This window comes from Mytilus galloprovincialis, chromosome 6, assembly GCF_965363235.1.
Source record: "Mytilus galloprovincialis chromosome 6, xbMytGall1.hap1.1, whole genome shotgun sequence".
Classification (NCBI taxonomy): domain Eukaryota; kingdom Metazoa; phylum Mollusca; class Bivalvia; order Mytilida; family Mytilidae; genus Mytilus; species Mytilus galloprovincialis.
Genome location: NC_134843.1, coordinates 30,184,239 through 30,210,541, shown reverse-complemented (window position 1 = coordinate 30,210,541; position 26,303 = coordinate 30,184,239). Strand labels below are relative to the sequence as shown.

The 26,303-nt window shown below is 32.1% G+C and overlaps 1 protein-coding gene across 2 annotated transcripts in view; it reads right to left on the bottom strand.

Annotated features, from left to right (window-relative positions):
- LOC143079331 (dynein axonemal heavy chain 8-like) overlaps positions 1-26,303 on the bottom strand; it is a 150,527-nt gene that overhangs the window by 65,941 nt on the left and 58,283 nt on the right. For both annotated transcript variants that reach the window (XM_076254587.1, XM_076254588.1), the window contains exons 33-60: positions 25,942-26,141; positions 25,445-25,598; positions 24,691-24,854; positions 24,103-24,205; positions 23,709-23,813; positions 22,892-23,053; positions 22,303-22,527; positions 20,547-20,719; positions 18,640-18,818; positions 17,944-18,131; positions 17,202-17,396; positions 16,756-16,890; positions 15,888-16,049; positions 13,117-13,363; positions 12,581-12,822; positions 11,801-11,941; positions 10,717-10,948; positions 10,318-10,460; positions 8,632-8,766; positions 7,709-7,831; positions 7,120-7,333; positions 6,615-6,721; positions 6,001-6,164; positions 4,056-4,248; positions 3,099-3,221; positions 2,226-2,356; positions 1,794-1,947; positions 535-699 (exon numbers count right to left, since the gene is read on the bottom strand). In XM_076254587.1, the coding sequence (XP_076110702.1) occupies positions 535-699; positions 1,794-1,947; positions 2,226-2,356; positions 3,099-3,221; positions 4,056-4,248; positions 6,001-6,164; positions 6,615-6,721; positions 7,120-7,333; positions 7,709-7,831; positions 8,632-8,766; positions 10,318-10,460; positions 10,717-10,948; positions 11,801-11,941; positions 12,581-12,822; positions 13,117-13,363; positions 15,888-16,049; positions 16,756-16,890; positions 17,202-17,396; positions 17,944-18,131; positions 18,640-18,818; positions 20,547-20,719; positions 22,303-22,527; positions 22,892-23,053; positions 23,709-23,813; positions 24,103-24,205; positions 24,691-24,854; positions 25,445-25,598; positions 25,942-26,141 (4,659 nt within the window). The remainder of the gene's footprint in view (positions 1-534; positions 700-1,793; positions 1,948-2,225; positions 2,357-3,098; positions 3,222-4,055; positions 4,249-6,000; positions 6,165-6,614; positions 6,722-7,119; positions 7,334-7,708; positions 7,832-8,631; positions 8,767-10,317; positions 10,461-10,716; positions 10,949-11,800; positions 11,942-12,580; positions 12,823-13,116; positions 13,364-15,887; positions 16,050-16,755; positions 16,891-17,201; positions 17,397-17,943; positions 18,132-18,639; positions 18,819-20,546; positions 20,720-22,302; positions 22,528-22,891; positions 23,054-23,708; positions 23,814-24,102; positions 24,206-24,690; positions 24,855-25,444; positions 25,599-25,941; positions 26,142-26,303) is intronic.

The following is a 26,303-nucleotide window of genomic DNA, read 5'->3' as shown; positions in this document are numbered from 1 at the left end:
CTCATTGGCACTCATACCACATCTTCCTATACCTATTAACCCTGCCACATTCTCTATGTATGTGCCTGTCCCAAGTCAGAAGCCTGAGATTCAGTGGCTGTTGTTTGTTTATGTGTTACATATTTATTTTTCATTCATTTTTTCTTTTTTACTTCTCTTGTTTGAATTATTTTACATTTTCATTTCAGGGTCTTTTATAGCTGAATATGCAGTATGGGCTTTGCTCATTGTTGAAGGTCATACAGTGACCTATAGCTATTAATTTCTGTGTCATTTTGGTCTCTCGTGGAGAGTTGTCTCATTGGCAATCACACCACATCTTCTTTTTTATATATGTTGAGCATTCGCTTTTGAATTTCAGACAGACTTGGCAAAAACATTTAAAAAAAAAAAGAGCTGAAAACCAAGGAGCCAAAAAAGTTTCAACCAATTAACAACAGAAAAAGCATAATTCAATGTTTAGCTGCATGTGGGTTCAGATTCACTACAATTCTATATATGAATTATGATTGTATTAACCAATCAGGTACTTACAGGTGAGAAACACAGAACAGTATGAAGATTATTTCTAGCTCTGGAAATGAAGTAATCATACAGATTTTCTTGTGTTGGTGGACGCTTTGGTAATTCCTTCTTCATGACAGGAATCAATTCTTGGCATATTTCATCTTGCTCATCTTTGGCAAACAAATTGGAAACCTTAAAATATCAGGAATATAATCAATGAATGTTCACATCATGTAAAATTACAGATTAGTACCATTACATGTTTTACATAAGCACTACTCTTTAAAGAAATGTCTGCTTTCTTCTGCTTTAAGGAAACATTATGGTCAACCAAAATACCCAACTACAATGTATATACAATAATCACACAATTAACACAGCACATAATAATCAATGTTAACGTGGTACCCAACACTACTAACTAAAATTAATTTGGCTCGTTTAATTTTTCTTAAAATTTTGACAAAGTATTTACTTTGACCCTTTGACAAAAATTTGAAAAAAATTGAACCAATTGTTTTATCAGAAAAATTACACAGGTTATATAGCAGTTTGACAAACACTTATTTTGATCATTGAGAAGCTTAATATTCCCTTAACAACACAACGTAATTAAAACATTTAGTTGATTTTACAGAGTTATCTCCCTGTAGTGTTAGGTACCACCTTAAAGGAGTTGTACTAAATAAATGTGCCAACAGGAAGGGGAATTGCAGTGCAGACCAAACATGAAATTCTTCTACACAGCTTTTAGTACTCTTATATCAATTTTTGTTTGGCACACAAAGATATTACGTTAGTAATCATTTGACTGAGGATTATCTTTGATACATAACTAGTGGCTCTAAAATGTGTTTTATTGACTGGTTTAAAGAAATATTATGACGGCATGTTCCTGAAAGTTAAAATAAATGAAGATTGTTTCCATGGTACACAGATGATGCCCCCCACTTGCATACAATGTTATAAAGGGACATAACTCAAGTGATGCCACCCAAAAAATTGAATGAAGAGTATATCAGTTTTTGTTTTGTATAATTTTCCATCATTGTTTTAGTCTTTGGGCAAGCTGTACCATCTTTCAGAGTTTCATGGTTTTCAAATTTGAAAAAATAACTAGTATTTTATAAGTATAGGTTAATCAATTATAGAAATAAAGGAGGATGTTTGTATGGAGATGAATGCTGAGGAAACCCTATACGATGCCCCAAATCCCTCCCCCTTTTCCCCCTAAAACATATTTGAGTTATAAATAGGACCAACATGGTCTTAAACATTAGCTATACCTCTCCAGAACTCAAAACATTGTTGAGATATTCCAAGAAAGCCTCATCTTTAATTTCATTATCTGTAAAGAGGAATGTGATGCCATTTCCTTCACCACCAGCTACACGATATAGGTACTTCAGATCATCCATCAGGTTACTCACATTGTAAGATCTATAATCAAAATAATCGACACTCAAAATGGAACCTTTATGACAGTACAAAGAACAAGTAAAACAAAGTTGATAGTTTTGTGTTACAAGTTTTGGTATTAATAGAAGAGTGGAATTTACTTTTACTTGTTCGTGAACTGTTAAAAACAAAAGTAAAAAATATATAAATGTATTCATCCTTTTCTTATCTTCTGAGTAGAAATATTTATTTTTTCATGATGTTAACTGTACTAAAATTAATTTGGCAGGTCGACTTAAATATAAAATCATGACCATTACCTTGACAATGTGATTTGAAATATTTTGTATCCAGCAATAAATGATGCCAATCTAGTTAGAGACTGTTTCCCTGATCCTCCTACACCAACCAGCAAAGCATTTCCTCTCTTGGTTCTTATAACTCTTGATATCTAAAATACATTTTCATGTAAAAATCAGTTTTCATAGACATTTTAGCTGTCATAAATTAAGTAACAATTTCTAGTTATATCTTTAATCGTCAGGAAAACACCATTGCACCTGCTGCACAGTTACAATGGCCTAGTTTAAAGAAAAGTGATTCAACCAAAATGAAATGGCAACTCAATCTGTAACTCATCTTCATACATTTGAACACAAATCAACTTAATATTTACAAGCACAACCTAAAAAGTTAGGATTTAGAAAGAAGAGAATGACAGATATGGATAACACTATGTGCTCAATCCTCTTTGCTTAGAGTCTTATAAAAATCCTTTGCAACATTTTCTCTAGTTCAAACCAATCAGTTTAAGTTACACTACAGTAGTTGCCATATAAATGTATCGAGGTGTTGTCGAGATGTAAATGAATTTGAAACAAAACAAAGTGAGAAAGTGAAGAAAAATATGGTTTGTACCATGTTATACTTTATTTACATAAAAAGACAATATTAAAAAAAAGATTAACTAATGGAAAAATTACAATATACAAAATATTGAGATCTTGACAGAACAACTCTAATCATTCACTAATTTGATATCTGATTTAATGTGTTGTTCAGCCACTGGATGATTATTTTTTAAATGATTTTTTGAATGATTTGTACCTTTGTAAGATAAAGCATGGGGTCCTTGAAATATACCAAGTCAATAATTATGTTGCCTTGAATAACTTTTCTTTAATTATTTGTACCTTTATTAAATGAACCATGGCGTCCTTGAAAAATACCAAGTCCATATGTCCTCCTCTAACCAATTCATTATACTGCTGCATATATGTTAGTAGTTTTTCATTCAGGAACTCATAACTAGGCACCTAAATAATTCATATCAAAGCATCATTTCTATGACTGAAACATTCTGATGTGATAAAGCAATACCTAAAAATATACTAGTTTCTCCTCTCGTTACATTTTTATTGGGTACATACATACATTAAACAGGTAACAGGTAACGTTTGTTTACTCTGTAAAATGCCAGAAATTAAAAAGCTTGATTTCAAATCAGAACAAAATCAAGGAAATTTAAGAATCTAATAAGAAAATCATAATGAAGAAGGTAAATATGTAATCCTTTGTCCAATCTGTTATCTGTTACAATTTAGCCTTATTTTCCCTATAAATATTCTACATAAATTTCACCAAAACTAGAAGGTTGTTAAGGTGGTTTGAAGGTTTATTTCTTACAAGTTGTTTGCATCACTTTGTCAACAAGTTGTTGTACCACCCAAATGATCTCATGTTCACCTTGATTGTGGAAGGTTGTGCTTTCGAACCCATACAGTCAAAATAAAAGACCTTTAAACTGATATTTGCTGTATCTCTGCTGTGCACACAGCATTTAGGAGAAAGAGCACAGACTGGTTGGCTCAAAGTCTTAGATGTCTTCCTGATGATTACTATATTGAGAACTAGCTTGTTAAACTAAAACTCCTACTAAGAGTGTTGGTCTAGTACAAAGCAGGGAAAATATTCTTATAACTTTAAAAAGTTCTTGTCCCAAATATGCACTTTATTTTCCTTTTGCTGTTTAACAGTTTTCCATCATCACTATCAACAATTTGTCAGTAACAAATTCAGACTGGGAATATCCTCAAACAACAAATTTCTTAACTTAATTTTTTTTTTTTATCTATTCAACATTTACTAACCAGTTCATATATTTTTGGTGCCTCCAATGCTGCATCCTCCGACTCTTCTCCTGTAGGTTCAGGAGCATCCTGAAGGAAATCTACAAAGTATGGTTCTTCAGGACATATACTTGCTAATTCCTCACTAATATTGTTCTTTATTACACCCTTCTGTGCATTTTCAAACCAATTCTTGTCTTCAAAATTAGTAAATCTAATATGAATAAAATAAAAAAAGAATAATTGTTCATGAAAATGTATTATATGTTTCAGCAAACTGAACCAATATGTAATAATATAATAATAAATAAAAAACAAAAAACAAGAATGTGTCCATAGTACATGGATGCCCACTCACACTACCATTTGGACCTTGAAATTGGTGTAAAAACTCCATTTTAATCAAATTGGCATAAAATTGGAAAGATCATATCAAATGGAACATGTATACTAAGTTTTAAGTTGATTGGACTTCATTTTCATCAAAAACTACCTTGACCAAAAACTTTAACCTGAAGAGGGACAGAATAGACAAAGGATGTACCCACAGACCAAAATTATAATACCCCTTTACTATTGTAGGTGGGGCATAACAACAAAAAATATTCAATATGTGGCGTAATGGGTACTTGAAGGAAATAACCCTGGAACAACATATCATATGTATTACACTTAAAACTTAAAATTTTACAACATTTTCAAAATATTTTAAAAGATTTGGTTGAAGGTATCCAGCAAATCAAGCAATTGGCAGTGGAAATGGAAGATGCAAGACATAAATATTAGAAGAGAAAGGACAAGAAAATTCCAAGACTCCTGATTTTGAATTTTTTTACATATATCCTTAACTATATTATTAGTCATTCGGCATCCACACACTGACTAATTTCATACCAGAACTTAAAATGGCTTTTATTAATTAATAAAGGGCAATAAATTTGAGTCATTACAGTTAAAAAAATAAAGCATGCAAACCAAGAGTTCAAATGTCTTGCTTGCCAACTTAGTTTGGTTGTTTGCTCAGATATTGTTATTAAGATTGATACCTAAATTCAATGGGTAGGTGGAGTGTAACAGTCTGTTTACTATGCACAATGGTTTGATTGGTCAATGAATATCAAAATTGTATCCAATATCATATCCATTGTCCAATCAACTCTTTTTTATGTAGTAAACAAACTGTTACTCTGCCTCTCCATTGAATTTAGGTGTCAATCTTAATTACAATGCCTGAGCAAACAACCAAAAGTTTGCAAGCAAGGCATTTAAATTCTTGGTTTGCATGCTTTATTATTTTAACTGTAAACTATTAAAGAAAGTTGCAAAATATCTTTATTTCTTGTTTTACATTTCCGCTTTCAAAAAAACAGAACTTTTTCCATAATAAAACTAACGTACTTCCTAAATAACTATAAAGTAAGTTTTAACAAGAATGTGTCCTCAGTACACGAATGCCCCACTCGCACTATCATTTTCTATGTTCAGTGGACCGTGAAATTGGGGTAAAATCTCTAATTTTGCATTAAAATTAGAAAGATCATATCATAGGGAACATGTGTACCAAGTTTGAAGTCGAATGGACTTCAACTTCATCAAAAACTACCTCGAACAAAAACTTTAACCTGAAGCGGGACAGACGGACGAACGGACGAACGCACAGACCAGAAAACATAATGCCCCTCTACTATCGTAGAGGGCATAAAAACAGATCAGTAATGATGGCCAGGGTTTGCTTTTTTGTATGTTTGATAGTAAAAGCAGTTTTTTTGGTTGGCAGAAGGAAATATAAAAGAGTATGTTTTCGGAAAATTTCAGAGAAACAAAACAAAGAATATAAGATCTTGGCAAAATGGCATTGCTTCTTTGAATGAAGCATAAAAGTCTAGTAGTAAGACATTGAAAGGGCTTGTGTATTTTGATATTACTGAACCTGCAAATAAATTGGTCCTGTTTACATTATACTGACCTATCAGCAATAGCTCTGGTACATTCATGTTTCCATAGACCCATCATGGTAGCCTCATCTTTACATTCAGTGCCTTGAATATTCAGCATGCCTTCCCATATACGAGATAAATCTCTCAAGTTAAAGATGTAGTGAAACTTTGCTGGTGTTGGCAACATTTTGACCTACACAAAAGGACAATCTTATTTATCATATTGCAGCCTCTAATAATCTTAAATGTTCTTCTGTATGATCAGTTAACAAATCTAACTAAAAGCTCTAAAGAGTATATCTTCAGCCTTGATCTATGCTCTTGTCAATTTTAACCACTTGCCAAACCTTATCAAACATATGAATTATTGTGTTCAGTGGCACATAGTCAACCCATTACCATAATATGCTTTCAGAACTATTTTGTATAGCTTTTAAAAATTGATCAGAATTAAGTATAACTTCCAGTAGGAGACTGACTAAAATAAGAATCATATATGCATCATTTAACTATAGCTTGGTGGACATTGGTATTTCTCCTGATCTTCCTAAATTTATTCTTGCATTTTGTCAAATTTTCAGGATAGTAAAGGTATCTCTTAATCAATGTTTGGTAACGATGTTTAAAACTTAACCTAACATACCTTTGTCATCTGCCAGAGAGTTCTGGTTGCTGGTACCAATAGCTGTACTAGATCACAAACAACTGGCTCAAATCTGGTGGAACAGAAGTAGCCACATCCTATTATACCTAGTAAAGTACAAATATATGCAGGGGCCATATAGTTTGAAATTTCAATTTTTTTGTCTGTTTTTTTTTTTTATACAACTAGCAAGTTGGTCAACATATCTGGCTAAGTAAGCAACTTTGTCACATTTAAATTCCCAACTTCGCTCATTTTCTGTCTTCTTCTATTTTTATATAAATTTCCTTTGATATGTACTTTTGCACACCCATTATTCTATCTTTCTTATCTTTTTACCCATTTTTCTCTATTCTTTATCTATAAATTTAAAACATTTTCTTAATTCTGTAGCATATATAGACAATATTATATATTTTCATCAAATGATAAACATTTTTAAGTTTTGTATTGGTTGCTGCCAGACATAGCTTCAACCCTAAGGTACTGGTATGCTAATACTCACTGAAGATTTTGTCAATAGAATTGTTTGATGGAAGAGTACAATTGAATATAGAAAACTGTCTTTTGAGTCTCTGTGGTATATCATTACGTCCTCCACCAGGCTGTATCATGGCTGCTAAAAACTGGACATCAACAATAGAGATAAATTCTCCTGGTTTATCTAGACTGTACATTCCATGCATTTCCATCATCTGTCTTGTGATTTCATTTGTTACCTGTTAAATAAATAATTCATTTTGATAACTTCGTTTAATCTTGTTTGAATGTCATTATTCACCTGTGAAAAGCTTAAATTGAAAGAGGGTATGGGCTAAAAAAAAATATCTTTTAAAGTATGTGTACTTTTGATATGTTTACTTGATGATTTAAGTATTTGAAAAAAAAATCACTAGGTTCATTTTCTGAAATGTGAAGCTTTGAAACCAATTATTTTGCTGTAAAAATACTTCCCAAGAAATTGTCCATCCAGAACTTTGACTAAGGAAAATTGTCCATTGGTTCTCAGATCTTTTTCTATCAAAACATGATTCATTCTATTCTAAAACTGACCTATTTGGTTATAAAATAAAAGACCAGTTTAAATGACCAACCTGATCTCCCCATTCATTAATAACTGGCATATTGATATCATCCACAAAAACAGTCATCCTTCTCCCTCCTGGAGGTCCATATGTGCTTCCCATTCTTTTATCTACATAACTTTCAATTGTTCTCTGTAAAATAGTTTTAAAAATGAACAAAATAGAATTAAAATAAAAGGTTACAAAAAAATCTATAAACTACATCTTTACATTTCCATTCATTCATTCTGAATTCTGTAAATCACAAGGTACACAAAACATTATAAAATGTTTTGAATTGTTCCATTCAAAATCAACTCATCACCTTGCATAAAGATAAAAATTTAGCAATCCTTATTTTAGACAAACAGCTAAGAGCAGATAATATAAATCTGATGAGAGTTAAATCTGTTACATGCATTATATAACTATTGTGAATAAACCTCTCAAAAAACTTCACAAAAGTATGCAAAGCCTTGGTTCACTTATTTCAATGAGTGAATAGAACTTTGCTTTTTGCCCTGTGTGATATGTATATGCATGCAAACATTTTTGAGAAGTGATATATTTTAACTTGACAACTGTAGGAATTTGACAGATTAATTACGCATCATATATGAAAAATTCAGCCAAAACTCAAAGTGAGAAGCCTGCAATTCAGTAGTTGTACTTTGTTACTGTGTTTCACATATGTTTTTCTTCTTCTTCTAAACAGGCAGTTAGTCTTCTCATTTAAATATTTGACATTTTGCTATGTTAGGCCTTTTATAGCTTTCTTTGCAGTACATCAAATGCATATTAATGAATGGGTATAGCTCATTACTGAAGTTAGTACCATGACCTATAGTTATGATAGTTGCTAGCATCATTTTGTCTCTGGTAGAAAGTATTCTTATTTGCATTCATACCAAGTTCAACTTTACTGTGCAGAGATTAATAATTTATATATGTACCTGAAACATCATAGGAATAGATGCAGATGAAAAGTTAAAACTTTTACTCAAGTGGCTATCTGGATCATATTTAGCCATATATCCCTTTATCATAACTGTTTTGGCTGTACCTTGTTCTCCAATTAGCAGGACTGCCTGAAATAGAGACATAAAAATAGCATATAAAAATAGATTAACCCTTTCACCGATAGCTGCCCAGACAGAAGCTACTCTGAGATGATGGCTGCCCTGGCTACTATTACTCAAGTGGGAGATCTTCATAATAAATGTCAGTAAAAACTTGTCTGTAGTTATTTGTGTCTTTATTTCATTCACTAACACCATGTTCACAGTTTTGTTCATGTTTTGATAATTTTTTCTCCATAAAATATTCAAATTTTCCGCATTATCTAGGTGAAATTCTTAAAATTCTGCTCTTTGACCCAAAATCGAATTTTTTTACCCAAAACAAATTTTTTTAAAACAAGAATGTGTCCATAGTACACGGATGCCCCACTCACACTATCATTTTCTATGTTCAGTGGACCGTGAAATTGGGGTCAAAACTTTAATTTGGAATTAAAATTAGAAAGATCATATCATAGGGAACATGTGTACGAAGTTTCAAGTTGATGTAACTTTAACTTCATCAAAAACTACCTTGACCAAAAACTTTAACCTGAACTTCGCACTATCATTTTCTATGTTCAGTGGACCATGAAATTGGGGTCAAAACTATAGTTTGGTAATCAAATTAGAAAGAACATATCATGGGGAACATGTGTACTAAGTTTCAAGTTGATTGGACTTCAACTTTTTCAAAAACTACCTTGACCAAAGACTTTAACCTGAAACAAATGGACGCACGGACGAACGAACTAATGCACGAACGGAGGCACAGACCAGAATACATTATGGCCCTCTGCTATAGTAGGTGGGGCATAAAAATTTAATGAGGCTGTATCAATTCCTCACACTGAATGATGTCCATTTGAAGTGTTTTGTACATAAAACGACATTTTATGTCAAAAAAGTATAATAGTTTGACTTCAATTCTTCCATATTCTTTCAGGAAAAATGTTCCCTCATTTCAAATTCTCGTAAATTCCGTAAATTTCCTCTGATTTTAACACGCTTTTCAACAAACAGAAGGGCCATGTTTAAACTTTCATCCGGGTATTCAACAAAGAAAGATAACTCATGTTTGCACTGTTTTGAGTGGGAAATATAAAAGAGGTATTCCGATCCCGGGTCTCATCGTCAGCTGTCTGAAGCGTGAATCCTGGTAAAATACATAAAAATATAAGGTTAAAAATGGGGGGGGGGGGGGGGGGGGGTTGTGAAACAATGCCATAATATCAGGTGCACAATTTCAATATTTGTGCAATCTAAGTTACAGGGATATGGGTTCAACAGAACTGAAGGAGTCAATTGAACAAAGTAGGTAACTACTCTTTCCCAGCCTAACATTTGCATACACATATTTTTTGGGCTTATAACTGTAAATTCAATATCAACTTTTTCCATTTAATTCTTCAACATGATTGACATTGTTTTCCTGTTTTTACAAAAAAAGTTTTATACACAAAAGTTTTGTATCCAAATCATTTACACCATTCTATCCTGGACCAACCCGAGGCATACTTCAAACACAATTGTTTCATGACATAATTTTAACAAAAGATTTATCTACTTAATTTACGATACCTTATTTTGTTTTGAAACTGTTTCAATCAGGAAATTAGTCCTGATGTTGTCCACATTGGGTACCAGAATAGATGAGAATTCAGGTACACTGTCATCAGGGTAGATGTACTCCTCTACTTTGTTTGACCAATGACACCATTCACCTACAAATATACACAAAAAAAATATTGTAAAGTTTCTAACATTCTAAATAGAATTAGAGAAGATAAATATTTTTCATCTTAAATTATTACAAACTCAAAGAAATCTAACTATAAAGAGGTATCATTTGGTTTGTAATGAAATTAATCAAAACTTAAAGTCAGGTGGTATTGTAAAGTCATAAAAACTTATTTAAAAAAAATTTAAAACTATACAATACCATAAAAACTATTCTTACTGTTTTACTAGTTATTGTACCTTTCTCATCTACCATATACTCAAATATAGTTTCATCATCTTGTTTAGGGGGGAAATTTAAGCCACATTCATGATTCATCATGAACTCTTCCATCTTGGCTCTATCTTCAAGTTCTAGTAATGCTCCAAGACTCCACATAACACTGAAGATAAACAGTTTCTCTAGATGAGGGGCCTGTAATGTTCCTTTATCGTCTCTCTTTGGAATCAGACCTTCCAACAACACACATGCCTGAAATATATTTTATATTCAGAAATTTTTGTTGATGCTCCTAAAGTAGCATGATTGGTTCAAACTCGACATATATTTGGCTCTTTGAATGTTACAAACTTTCAGAGCTTGTTAATTAAAAGACCTCACTTTTTTTCCATTTCATAAAGGATATTTTTCATTCTGTTAGTCTGATAAGTTCGTCATTTTGAATAGGAAATCAACTGAAATTTGAAGCCTTCAGTTGTCAGTTTTTATAAACCATATAGACCTATTAGTAAATATTTTGAAAGGATAGAAGAACTTTGCAATATTTTCAATTTCACTGGCTAAACAATAAATCTTATGACTCTTCATTTTTGTATGTTTATCTAGAAACACAAACCTGTTTAATCTGATTACACTGTAACACATCCATTTTTGTATGTTTATCTAGAAACACAAACCTGTTTAATCTGATTACACTGTAACACATTCATTTTTGTATGTTTATCTAGAAACACAAACCTGTTTAATCTGATTACACTGTAACACATTCATTTTTGTATGTTTATCTAGAAACACAAACCTGTTTAATCTGATTACACTGTAACACATTCATTTTTGTATGTTTATCTAGAAACACAAACCTGTTTAATCTGATTACACTGTAACACATCCATTTTTGTATGTTTATCTAGAAACACAAACCTGTTTAATCTGATTACACTGTAACACATCCATTTTTGTATGTTTATCTAGAAACACAAACCTGTTTAATCTGATTACACTGTAACACATCCATTTTTGTATGTTTATCTAGAAACACAAACCTGTTTAATCTGATTACACTGTAACACATCCATTTTTGTATGTTTATCTAGAAACACAAACCTGTTTAATCTGATTACACTGTAACACATCCATTTTTGCATTTAACTGTAAGTTGACATAAAGATTGACATCTTCATACAATTTGTCAAATAATCCTAAAAGTATATCTGCCTCAGCTGCATTTCTGGTCTTCAACCATCCCTGCTCAACATAAATAAGTATCAAATCTTATCATGTGTAACATACTAATGCAGTGATGATTCTCAATAAAAATTTTGGTTTTAAACTTTGCTTGAATATAAGAAAGGAACAATCCAGTCCTATTCAAACTCTTACATGGTCAAGAGTTAACAGTTAGTTGTCAACGTTGGTAGGAAATCTGGTTTATATTTTTCACTTTAACATACAATAAAATCCAATCAAACCTGTATTTTGTATAAATGAGTATTTATGACTACACATTTGTTTACCAATTCAGCTGTTGCAAAGCAAAATTTTTAGTCCTCAATCAATATATCCTTATTTTCTAGTGGCAGTCCAAATTTCCAGCCCTTCATCCCAGACTGCTTTATAACAAGACCTATATATTGGTTTTATTGTTTAAATAATTTGTTCTAGTCCTGAACATGAATAAAATATTGCCATTGGACATTAAGCAACCAATCAATCAATCATTCTTTTTTTATATGATTATTAGAGCAATAGGATAAACAAAATAGCGAAAGAGCAAACCATTACACTTCAATGCTACCACAGAGGTACTACAATGTATCTAATAAATTATAGTCACAATGTAACTTAAACAATAACTGTCTTAATAATATAAACCTTAAAGTTTACCTGTAATATAGGCCTCCAATCTAAAGCAGATGAACTCATGTAAACCATACCATTCCTAGAGACAGTAGCTGGTGATGCATTGTCAATGTTATGTACTTCAAACACAATCTTACACTGAGGTGCCATTGGTATACGATCTCCATTAGCCAAAGTTAAAGTTTTATTGTCATCAAGTACAGAATTCAAGTTCTCAATCCAGATTGCATCCACAGGGCCATCTAATACAATCCAAACATTTTCTCCTATAATGAAAGATGAGTATAGTTATAATAATTATAACTACTAGACTGAACACACCATAAACGTTTTAATTTACAATAAAGCTTCAAATACTAAATGGAAATATAATGAATTATTTAATTTCCTTTCAATACAACAGAGGAAAAGATAATAGATAAGAGACACAACCAGTCTCAAAAGATTACTATGTTCCTCTTCAAAATTTAATCTTCTTAAAAAATAAATCACAGAAGCAATTTCTTGCCTTTTGACAAATGTAATTTTATCTTTTCAGTTCTTTCAGATAAAAATCCAACCTTTTTTAGCTTTAAGTGTTCTTCTCCACAAAGTAGAAAAAATGCCATCAGTCCAGTCATTCGTAGCTACATCTAAACGTCCAAACATCTGAGGTGCTGTAATAGCCTTTGGGTTCATTCTCATTTCCCTGTGTGGAGCACCACAATCTGCCATTGATTTCATCAGTACATAAATACAGCAGGACTTTCCTGCTCCACTAGGTCCAAGAGTCATCATACCGTGACGTACCCTTTGTGTTTCATAAAGCTGAAATATATGAGATAATACATTGTATAATTTAGAACAAGAGGCTGTCACAACGACAGCAAACCGGATTTATTAACATTTATTTGTGTCCTGGCAATATCACAAGAACCATTACTGATGAATGGTGAAAGTGAAAATCGTCAATATCAAATTTGACCTCCATTTTGTCATCAGTATCAACATATTAAAATTTGAAAAGCTTAGATTGAATGGTTCATGAGTAAATGCAACAACCTGAATGGAAACGCCATTTTATGATCTTTCAAGAACCATAACTCCTGAACGGTAAAAGTCAAAATCGTCATTATTGAACTTGACCTCTATTTTGTCATCAGTAACAACATATTAAAATTTCAAAAGCTTTGGTTGAATGGTTCATGAGAAAATGCATGGACACGACGGGAAAAACCATTTTTCAATCTTTCAAGAACCATAACTCCTGAACGGTAAAAGTCAAAATCGTCATTATTGAACTTGACCTCCATTTTGTCATCAGTAACAGCATATTAAAATTTCGGAAGCTTTGGTAGAACAGTTCATGCATAAATGCACGGACACGACTGGAAACTCCATTTTTCAATGTTTCAAGAACCATAACTCCTGAACCGTAAAAGTCAAATTCGTCATTATTGAACTTGACCTCCATTCTTTCATTAGTAACAACATATTAAAATTTTGGAAGCTTTGGTAGAACAGTTCATGCGTAAATGCACGGACAACTCCATTTTTCAATCTTTCAAGAACCATAACTCCTGAACGGTAAAAGTCAAAATCGCCATTATTGAACTTGACGTTCATTTAGTTGTCAGTAACAACATATTAAAATTTTAAAAGCTTTGGTTGAACGGTTCATGAGTTAATGCACGGACAACATTTGATTGCCGCCCGCCCGCCCGCCCGCCCGCCGTACATCCCCAAATCAATAACCGACATTTTTGTCACAAAAATCCGGTTAAAAATTCATTAGTTCCTAATATATTTTCCGTGCTGCTAATCTGTTAACACAAAATGCATTATAAAGAACAACAACTCTTTTTTAATTAGCTGGTACAACCAAATTTTGTAACACGGGTGTCCCCTGTCTGATCAACTAAGTACTGTGGTTTCAGGAATATACAACTACAATAATGTAAATAATTTAAAAAGGCTTTAGGTATGACCACTTATGGGTGATGTCAAGGTACTGCTTCATTTTTTAACCATACGAATATACAGTTAACTCTCGTTGTCTCGAACTCGGTTGACTCGAAATTTCGGATGAATCGAAGTTTTCACGTGGTCCTGAACTTTATTCCATACAAAAGTATGTAATTCGACTCCTGATGAGTCGAAATTTCGGTTGAGTCGAACTAAATTTACGGTCCCAAGGTTAACAAAAGAATTCAAAAATCATTTTTTATCTCGAACTAATACACATATGTCAAAACATGACCTCCGGGATTTAAATGGATTAAAGAGTTAATCTGACAAATACACGTGTAATTAAATTTCCGGTCACTGACCACTGTATTGATTTATGACATGCTATTTCCATGAGTGTTTTCTTAAGATTATCTTTTGTAGAATTTTTATAAATAATTAGTGATAAATTGTTAATGTTCATGAAAAAGTATTTTAATTGTTTACAAAACAATTAATTTGTGATTTACACTAATGAGCTTGGGTGTGTATAAAGTGAGGATTATGGCTTCCGTTGATGATCACCTAAAAACTACTCAAACGGCGTCTTTAATCTTATTATATGTTCTTTTGAAAACAAAGAGTGAGATAAAACAAAATGAATAGAAATCAAAATTTTCTTAAATCTCTTGTATCCGAGAATAAACAATTTTGTCAGCTATTAGCGACCTGAATTACGAAACTGTCGATTGGAAATTACTCTCTTGGAAAAGCCATAGGATTTTGTTTTTAATTGAAACAATTGAATAAGTAAAAATAACAGTCATTATAATAATAAAAGACTGTGACATACAAATACATCGATCTGATACTAGAATATCGATCCCCTTGTCATATTCACCCGGATTTATTTTAGCTTTACCAAGCTAAGCAAGAGTTGTGTCCCTTAGATTGTCGAACTTCCGGTGTTCGTTTGAGTCGAACTACCTGTATCTCGAAATATTTCTCTGGTCCGGCTGACTTCGACATAACGAGAGTCGACTGTACTTAATTTTTTGGAGCTTGTGTTTTATTGGCAATGGCAACAAATATTCACATAACATTCTCAAAACAAGAATGTGTCCCAAGTACACAGATATCCCATCCTCAATATCATTTTCTATGTTCAGTCGACCGTGAAAAAGGTATAAAATCTCTAATTTGGCATTAAAATTAGAAAGATCATATCATAGGGAACATGTATACTAAGTTTCAAGTTGATTGGACTTCATCTTCATCAAAAACTACCTCGACCAAAAACTTTAACCTGAAGCGGGACAGACGAACAGATGGACGAACGAACGCACAGACCAGAACACATAATGCCCATAAATGGGGCATAATAAGGCTTTTAAACAGTATTTACCTGAACAAGTTTCAAATTCCATGGAGGATGATTTATCAGCCCAGCAGCTTCAACTTGGTTTGATATGGCAACTTGAAGATCAGCATAGGAAGCACTATCAAGAACAATGCCAGGGAACAAATCTGCTATCAAACTCATGAACAATGGTTCATCTTCATCAACCTAAAATACAGGAAAATTAAAACATGTCTCTTTCATTCCTAATACTCTCTTAAAAAAAAAAAAGGTAGTTGTTAAAAAAATCTAACATTAAATAAGCTGTAACCGATAAAAATTTCAGATAGCATTTTTAAAACAAGATATTGATGTATAAAGTTACAAAAAAAAATATTAGAAGATGTGGTATGATTGCCAATGAGTCAACTATCAATCAGAGACAAAATAATGTAGATGTCACAACTGAGTTGGGCAAATCAAGGTTCGACTGTATATGTTGCAGTATGTTAAAATAATATTCTGCCATTAAAACTGAGAAAATACTAAATACATGCTTTCAAACTTTTAAATTAGATCCTTTTTCAATGAACAACAATCCTACTATTGAAGAATCATTTGTGAAGAATGGTTCCACAACATATTCAAACACTACTGTGGATTCATTTATTTTCGTTTGTACCAATTTTTGTGGATATCTGATTTCACGGTTTTGCCAATTTCTGCATTAAAAGCCAATAGAAAATTTGTAATTCATTGAACATTTGAATTCGTGGTTCACCTTTTCCCACGAAATCCAAGAAAATTGCTATCCAACTAATGATAATGAATCTACAGTATCTGAAGTGTTTTACTTTAAATGTGAACTTTTTGGCACACCATCAAAAACTTGACCTTAGCATTGAGACAAAACTAAATAAAACACAATACTTACAAGTTTAGACAGGTTCATGTCTCTCAATACTCTCATTACAATAGTATTTTCTGTTTCTGTAGGCCTAGCTCTTTTTTGAGCTCCAAGTGTTCTCAATACTGATAAAATATTTCTCAAACCGAAATCATAATGCACCTATTAAATATAAAATACAAGTCCATTTTACATGTTCTGGATAGTGACAGTCATACTTTTTCAATTGCTAAATAAACATTTTTGAACTGAAAAGTCATAATTATATATTTATTGTCTGAATGAATTTAAGGCTGAGAATGTAATGTGTAAACTCATAAAATAAATTTTTAAATATTTTTTACTTTGTTCTTCTGTATGATCAACCATAATTCTAAACAATATGATTAAACTATCCTCAAAACTGCTGGCAATTATCAAATAAACAATTGAAACAGTTGGGATCAAATATTGCTTAATTTTTAACTTCTAACCTGCTTTGAAAGCTGTTCTTCGCACAATTTGTAAAGCGTGTAAAATTTCTGGGCAAGAATAACATTTTCAATGAAACCACAAGCAGCTAGTTTTACTCTCATAATAATCTGTCTATCTGGCACCATCATGGATACGGTACGAAACTGTATTTTCAAGTTCTCTGGTAATTCCTGACGACCTGCATAACCAGGGTTCTAAAACAAAGCAATGCCATAATGATCAGAACTTTTTGAGTAATGTAAAGTCCTTTTTGAAAATTTCAATATGCCAGAGGCTGCAAAATAAGTTGGATTCTTTTTAACTCCTGTAAAGAATCATAGAACTTGGTTTTCAGCCTGCTACTGTTTTTGATAATTTCAACTGAAGATTTTGTTTTACATTGGACATATAACGAAACTTAGAATTGTTTATTTCACTGTTATCTAACAGACAAGATCAATTAAAAGTTTAAATAACAATTTCAAATTTAAGGCATTTACAACATATCTAAACAAAAGATCATTTAGACCTTGAGATAAAATTCAATTAGAAATAAGCAATATAGGCAACCATACAGCCTTCAACAATGAAACAAATTCATACTGTAAAGTCTGCTATAAAGGAATTGGTGTTGTTTGTTTTTTTAAATTGCTGTCTCAAGGAGTAACCAAACCTTCCTTTATTCATTATGATAACATAAATACAAAATGTAATCCAGTTATCTATGATGAGTTTATTTATATATGTTCAGAATTCACCTACCATAGTCAAGAAAATACCAAATTCAGGGTTGAGTTCTACATTGTCACCATCAGTAAATATAAACTCTTTCTTCCTGTCCTTCTTGGCAGTCAATACGATATAAATCTGCTGAGCCGCTACAGATAGCACGGGTAACTCAATTCTGTTAAATTCATCAAAACATCCCCATGATCCTGACTGAGCAAGTCCTGCAATATTAAATATACAAAGCAAAGTTTATTGTGTTCTTTTCAATGAAGGAATGATTAAAAGACAAAGTTATCAAAATATGAGGTTTAAATGTTAATTTAGTCCAAAAAAGAATGAAAGTGCCAAATATACACAGATCTGAAACAACTTTAGGAAATAATGGAAGTATAACATCTTAATCAAATTGAATCTATAATTTCATACAGATCATGAAAGTGTCATGAAAAAGTCAAACCTATATGCATATGAAAGGAAACTATCAGTGGAATGCAAAACTAGTAACTTAAAAATTGTGCCAAAAAATCAACCTCTAAATCTGTGTACAAAATATTTTTGACAATAATTAAGATATTTATCAACAAATGATAGTGAATGAGGAAGATTTTGGAACATTTTCTCTCCAGAGTTGGAGTTCAACTTTAAAAATAAGTTTTCCATAGTAAACACTAATGGGATGTGTAAATACAAGAACAGTTAGTCATAAGGCACAGATCTAGATAGGATTACCTTTGTAAATTCTGCCAAGTCCTCTGAAATCCATCTGATCAGAGCAGTTGAAGACGACAACATATTTGCCTAAGGCTTTACCCATGTCTTTAGTTGTCTCTGTTTTGCCTGTACCTGCTGGTCCTGCTGGTGCACCTCCCATTGACATTCCTAAAGCTTGTGCAAGAGTGATATAACACCTAAATTAAATAAAGTCTCAACTATAATTTCAGAGCCAAATTATAAACCTCATAAGTGAAAACTGAAAGGAGGAACTCAAGAAATAAGATGTCTGTACTCTTATTTCAACTATATTTGTCTCATAACTCAAGAATACAAAACTGAAGATTGTCAACATTGAATAGAGAATATTGTTTATTGTTAAAGCTTGATTGACTGCTTTTTTATGCGGCTTTCAGCATTACTATGCTATTTTGTGACCGTCAGTTTTAGTTGGTGGAGCAAGCCCGAGTGTCCTTAAGAACCCCAACCTTTGGCTGGAAAACTGACAATCCTCGTCAATCAAAATTGAAGTCAAGCGCTCCTGCCACATGTGGAATTCAATCTGACAACCCCAGTGTTGACGGGCTAGTGATACATTACTTAGACTTAGGCCGTGTTCACATTGACCTAAACTCGGTGTTGTGTAAGTGTAACTTAAACGTAAACAAAACAAAATTACGTTCCCATTGATAAAACTCAATGTTTACATGTAGTGTAAATCATGTTTTGTCTACATGCAGTCGATACTCGATGTAGGCCTTGTGTAGATTAAGCGTACACAAAACTAGGCATTTAAAACATTAGTTTCACCGTGTATATTTAAGGAAGAAACGATGTTTGAATAAAATTGATATTTATAACAGTTATTAATAAAGTTCTTTGTAGAAATACATGTATTTGAATAATATAAGAAACAAGTCTAGATGTCCGAAATAAGAAATACATTGGTCCGACTTTTTCCACCTTCACATCTTCCCGAATCAACTTGACTTACACAGAAATATTTGCCACTGGTCTTTACTCAAACAACGATTCATTCATAAATGCATTACCTAAAAAGTGTGAGGTAAATGTATTTTTTGTCAAGCATCTCGGATCCGTTAAATTACACTTAAAAGTTAAAAAAAATTACCCCCTCCCTTTGCCGAATACTCATTGGAGAAGAAATACCTCTTGAACAAACAGAAAAGATAGAAATATTGTCATCCCTAATATATCCTTCTTCTTCGCCTGTAAGCACGCTGCTGCAGCTACGTTTTCTAATGCTTATTCGTGACATCTTTAGTATCTTTAAACTACTGCAAATCATCAAAATGGCTTTCATAAAGAAGAAACCACTTAACTTCAAAAAGGGGGAAGGAGGGTATTTTGTTTATTTATCTGAGTCAGAAGTTTTCCGCGCAAACGTTTTATTCCGTTTTTTATTTCGATGCTGGTATGTATTTTTTTCCTAAAATTTAACACTATAATGTATGGGGAAACTCTTGATTCAGAATTCATTTATCATGCATCTGTAGAATCAATTTTTTTTTCCAATTGGGGTTTGGAATATACATAACATTTAAATGACATCGAGTTTACAAGTGTGAACAAATCTTATGTACAGGTAATTAAACAAGGTGTATAGATGGGAACAAATTTAATGTGAAACCAATGTCCAGTATATTAAACTAATTGTAAACAAGTTTAGTGTACATAGAGTTTGGTGTGAACACGGCCTTATTAGATATGCATGTCACTAAGTCCCTTGTTGTCATTAGAGGAACAGGCTGTGGTGTATGATACTGTTTATATTTGGTAAACATATCTCAAATAATAGCAAACACCACATACACATACATTATCACAATAACTATTTGTCATATGATATTTATAGGTCACAATGTTTTTTGTTTTTTTTAAATGACAATAATTGCTATATGTACCTGTCAGTAAGTGGTGTAATGACCAATCTGTCTGTACATCCTAGAAATTCATTCTGGTAAATAAAGTCTACATCAGTGATCGATACAATACACTGGTCTGTGTCTTCTTTGAAATAAAACCTGGCTTGTTTCAACCATTCAAAGTCAGTTGGTGATTTTATGTGCATTTTTGTCTGAAATGGTCATGATAACAGAACAATTTAAAATTCATATTTTACTTCATTTCAAAAGGATCTGATACATAAAAATTATCTATAACAATGCATACTTGCACACTCATTTTAATTTTCAATACAAGCCATAAAATAAAGTAATTTGTATAAACTAGAGGCTCTCAAGAGCCTGTGTCGCTCACCTTGGTCTATGTGCATATTAAACAATGGACACAGATAAATTCATGACAAAATTGAGTTTTGGAGATGGTGATGTGTTTGAAGATCTTACTTTACTGAACATTCTTGTTGCTACAATTATTTCTATCTATAATGAACTTGGCCAAGTCATAACAGTGGAAAATATTTTCCAAAATTTTACAAAAATTTATGAAAATTGTTAAAAATTGACTATAAAGGGCAATAACTCCTTAAGGGGTCAATTGACAATTTTGGTCATGTTGACTTACTTGTTGATCTTATTTTTATAAACATTATTGCTGCTTGCAGTTTATCTCTGTCTATAATAATATTCAAGATAATAACCAAAAACTGCAAAATTTTATTTAAAATTACTAATTTGGGGGCAGCAACCCAACAACAGGTTGTCTGATTTGTCTCAAAATTTCAGGGCAGATAGATCTTGATCTAATAAACAATTTAATCCAGATCAGATTTGCTGTAAATGCTTTGGTTTCAGAGTTATAAGCCAAAATCTACATTTTACCCCTATGTTCTATTTTAAGCCATGTCTGCCAGCTTGGTTAGTTGGCCGGGTCACGCCACACATTTTTTAAACTCGATACCCCAATGATGATTGTGGCTAAGTTTGGTAAAATTTGGCCCAGTAGTTTCAGAGGAAAAGATTTTTTTTAAAAGAATACTAAAATTTTTGAAAAATGGTTAAAAATTGACTATAAAGGGCAATAACTCCTTAAGGGGTCAAATGACAATTATTTGTAGATCTTATTTTGCTGAACATTATTGCTGTTAACAGTTTATCTCTATCTATAATAATATTCAAGATAATAACCAAAAACTGCAAAGTTTCCATAAAATTACTAATTTGGTGGCAGCAAACCAACAAAGGGTTGTCTATAAAACATTTCATGGCAGATAGATCTTGACCTAATAGACAATTATACCCCATGTCAGATTTGCTCTAAATGGTTTGGTTTCAGAGTTATAAGCCAAAATCTACATGTTACCCCTATGTTCTATTTTTAGCCATGGCGGCCATCCTGGTTGGTTGGCCGGGTCACGCCACACATTTTTTTAACTAAATACCCTAATGATGATTGTGGCCAAGTTTTGTTAAATTTGGCCCAGTAGTTTCAGAGGAGAAGATTTTTGTAAAAGTTAACGCAGGGGCTACGACGAGGGACAGGAAGTGATTACAAAAGCTCACTTGGCCTGATGGGCCAGGTAAGCTAAAAAAAAAACACATTCTACATAAAGTTTAATAAACATTTTAGAATAGTTCCTCAAAACAAGAATTTACATTAAAAAAAAAACAGATCGTAGTCCCAAGTCTTTTGAAAATTAAATATGGACATATTTTTCCCTGCATAGCCAGCAGTCTAGTGTCATTTTTGGTAACTCACCAAATCATCAAAGATATCCCTCTGATGTACATGAATTGTAACAAGGGTCTCATACTTAATTCTCTCAAACTTGGTCAGATCATGAGTAGTTTGATCAATCAGTTTGTTCAACATGTCCAGAAATCTCTGGTTAGTTGTTGGCATAATTTTCTTATCTCCCCTTGCATGCTGTAGAGCCAATTCTGCATCTCTTGTCCATAACATTTGGATTCCCAGCAAACCAACCTACAATATATTCATATAGAGAAAATTTCAAACAATCATAGGTATGTTGTATGTTCTTTCATAAGTTCAATCAAAGTTGAAGAACAATATCATTCCCTTCTGTTTAGAACACCCAAATATCAGAAGTGTCCTTTCAAACAACAATTTATTGATCATGGTCTGCCTTGTTCTGTCTACATTACAATATGAAAGAGCTAAGCTATTTTATTTCATTTAATATTGGAGAAAGTCTTGTAGTGTTACAAAATAAATCTTGAAATAATTTTTTCCTAAGAAACCTTTAACAACTTGAATTCTGGAGCAAATTTAAAGAAACTTTTTTTGTTCTTGTATATTTTATTGAATAAGGTACTACAGTACTAACCTGTGCTGGAAAGCCATTTGTAAAACTTATAAGTTCAAATCCGTCATTATTAATAGTTCTGAATGCATCTCTTATCACACCATGTAATGATTTTTGCTGTTCTTGCAAAAGCTCACCTAACCAAGACTCAACATTTCCTTTGGCCATAACTTCTTTTTCTAACTGAAAATATAAATAAGGAATCTCTTTTGGCATATCACAGAAACCACAATAATATTTTCTACATTGTTGACAGTACTTTATCTTCATTAAAAATAAATATAATACCTTGTTTTATTGTTTAGATTAAAGCAAACAATCAAAATACAAATTGATTTAACCTTAAGTAAAGACTTTTCAATTTAAGCATGAAATCAAACAGACCTAGAAAAGTCCAATTGTACAAGGTTGCTATCTATTTATATTTATGTTTCAGACTTATTGTAATTTGAATATTCATGTTATGAATAAAATATCAGAATTTGAATCAAATCGATGAATATGTAATTGACAGCTACAGGTAAAAAACAAATTGCCTTAATTTTGATGGTTTGAATCCTACAACTCTGGAAAAGTAAAATCTTAAAAATTTCAGGCTTACTTTCATCAATTCAAATAATAGTAAATAGTTTAAACTGATCATAGCATTCTTCTTGAGCAAGTGGGTCACACATGAAGAATTGCTTTTAATCTGACCATTAAAATTTCTGTAATCTTGAATGAAAAATCTCAAAATTATCAAAATCATTTGAGAGGGAGCTTTCTTCCTTTGTTTCAAATATGCTGTGGTTATTGTGCCTGGTGTGGACGGACAGACATTTTCTCAATGAAATATTACCATAATTCTTTCATTTTCTCTGGATAACACAGCAATCATTTTATCGTAATCCTTCTCATGAAATTCAACTTCATTTACATTTTCAAAAATTCCAAGAAGATGTGCCTGAAATTGAGAATGACATCACATTAGTTATTATTGATCTTCAATAGTCACAATACACTTATATGAACTATGGTCATAAATGAAATACTTTTAATTACTGTAAATTTCGATTTCTTTATTTAGTTTCTCTAAATTAACGTAAAGAAATTCCATATCTTAATAAAAGTTATTCTAAATAAACTCAAAGACTGAAAAATGTTGATGTCAGAGAATAAGGCAGAACTTGTGAATCTGTATCATAATCCTCTATTAAAATGGGACAGAAAACTAACACAACCTTAAACTATACCTGGATTGTATGAGAGTCACTGGCTTGTCCTAATATTTCCAGTAAAGAAGGGTCAGATATAAAGAAGAATCTTGGAAATACAAGTCTCTTCTTTTCCAGGTAGCTGGAAAAAAAAAATTACTATGACAATAAACATATTGGTACCACTCTTCCTTTCCCCCTTAATTTTTTTTTCTTTTAAACAATAAACCATTGCTTACCTGACCGATATTTGCAAATAGTTCTATAGTTGAGTCAACATTTATTTTCTCACAAGTTTAGAACTTTTTATTAGTAAGTTAGCCTTGATAACTGTACGGCATCCTTGACATATAGCTGTATAACCTTGTTAAATGATAGAAAGAGTCCCGAGTCTTCAGGCTTAACCACAAGTCCTAGGTCATTGGCTTGTAAAAATGCTTTCAGACTTGCATATTCTTCTCTATAAGCCAAAAGAATCCAACTAAAAGTTTCAAAAAATGAGCTTTGGGCTTGTGAACTCGTTAATCGTGAAGGCTTGGTCTTCCATAGCTCCATTTGGGAGGGGTTATGTTAGTATTGTAGTTTCTGCAAATAAAAAGAATTATATAAATTGATTGAGTCAATTACCCTGTGAGTGATTTCTGACACAATTCAAGTTGTTCTAACAGATGAGGTAGCAGTTGTCCCAGAGTTTCATCTCCTACACAGCACTGTACTACATTAGTTACTTCATGAGCTCTTTGTATAATCTTCACCCAGGATTTGTCAATGTTCTGAAATCTTTTGGCTTCCTAGAGAGAAAAAATAGGCTCTTTAATATGTAAAATGAAGTCATAAGACCCTATAGGTTGTATGATGAGAATCAAGGAACAATCTGTCATTATTTCAGTAAGAACCTATTTGTCACACACAGGGCTTTCAGATCTAGACCATGTTAGAATGGTTTACATACTTTTTTTAACTATAGCACACATATGTAAGGATGTCACATTCAATTTCATTCACTGTTTTCTTGACAGAAACATTGTCAATATATACCGATGAAAAATTACTGAAATTAAAAAGGTTATGATGAATGCAAAGACCTGGAATATACAAAATAAAGTTATTTTTAATATTTCCTCCTTAGATTTCAAGTCTAACATCAGATAGTATCACTATAATTGATATTATACTGTTTTGTTTTTTGGATAAGTTTAGGCTGTTCCATTAAACCATACATGGTGTGCAGGAAAGGCACTTTGAAAATAGGGTAACCATTTATAGACATAAATGCAATTTTAGAATTTTTTATTTTCATTGTACAAAATAGACGAGATTTCAATGTAAATTCCATGTGATGTACCTTTTTATGGAAAATCCCTTATTAAGTTTTATTTACCTGTGGTAACTGTTTAGCTATGTCACCGCCAACAAATACAGCTTCAAGATAGACCCATAGGTTCTGTACCACCAACCAGTTCTCCAATATATCTGTTGTATTAGACAGCTTAGCTACCCATTCTTGAATGGTCTTCTTGAATGGAGCATTGTATCTGAAATTTAAATCAATAGCTTATTCTTTTTTTGGCCAGACATAACAGGATAGGTTAAAATACTTGAAGGGACATAACATATTAATGGAAGTAATAGAAGTACATGACAAACTTCAAACTGCATAAATAGCTTTTACATCCACTTCATTTGAACTTCAGTGTAGTTTTGTAATTGGCAATCATACCACATCTCCTTAACTTAAATATGTGAAGAAAAGACTTGATCTTTACCTTGCCAACACATGTTTAACAAAATCTGTAATACAAAGCTAAAGGGATTGCTTGAAATAGGATTATCTCGATTGCACACAAGTGTAAAAAAAACAACTAACTATTTTCTTACCTATTACTCAATAGAGAACTCAAAACCATTAAACTGTCTTCCAAAAATGTAATGATTTCTGCTGTTTCTCCACCTTTCAGTAACAACTCCCCTCTAGTTTTAAAATTAGCGAAGGACAGTGTACGACCATTCCAATCATTGACAACCTGTGATAACTTGGCCTCTATGTCCTTTTCTTTAACAGCTGAGATACAAACATCCTGTTAATTACAATTAAAATTCAATCACATGCTTACTTCACTAAACATATAAGTTAATCTTTATAAGGCATCAAAACATTTTCTAATTTTTTCATTATGGACTAACATTTAAAATTACATCAACTTTCTTTCTATCATTTTATCATTAACATAATTAACATT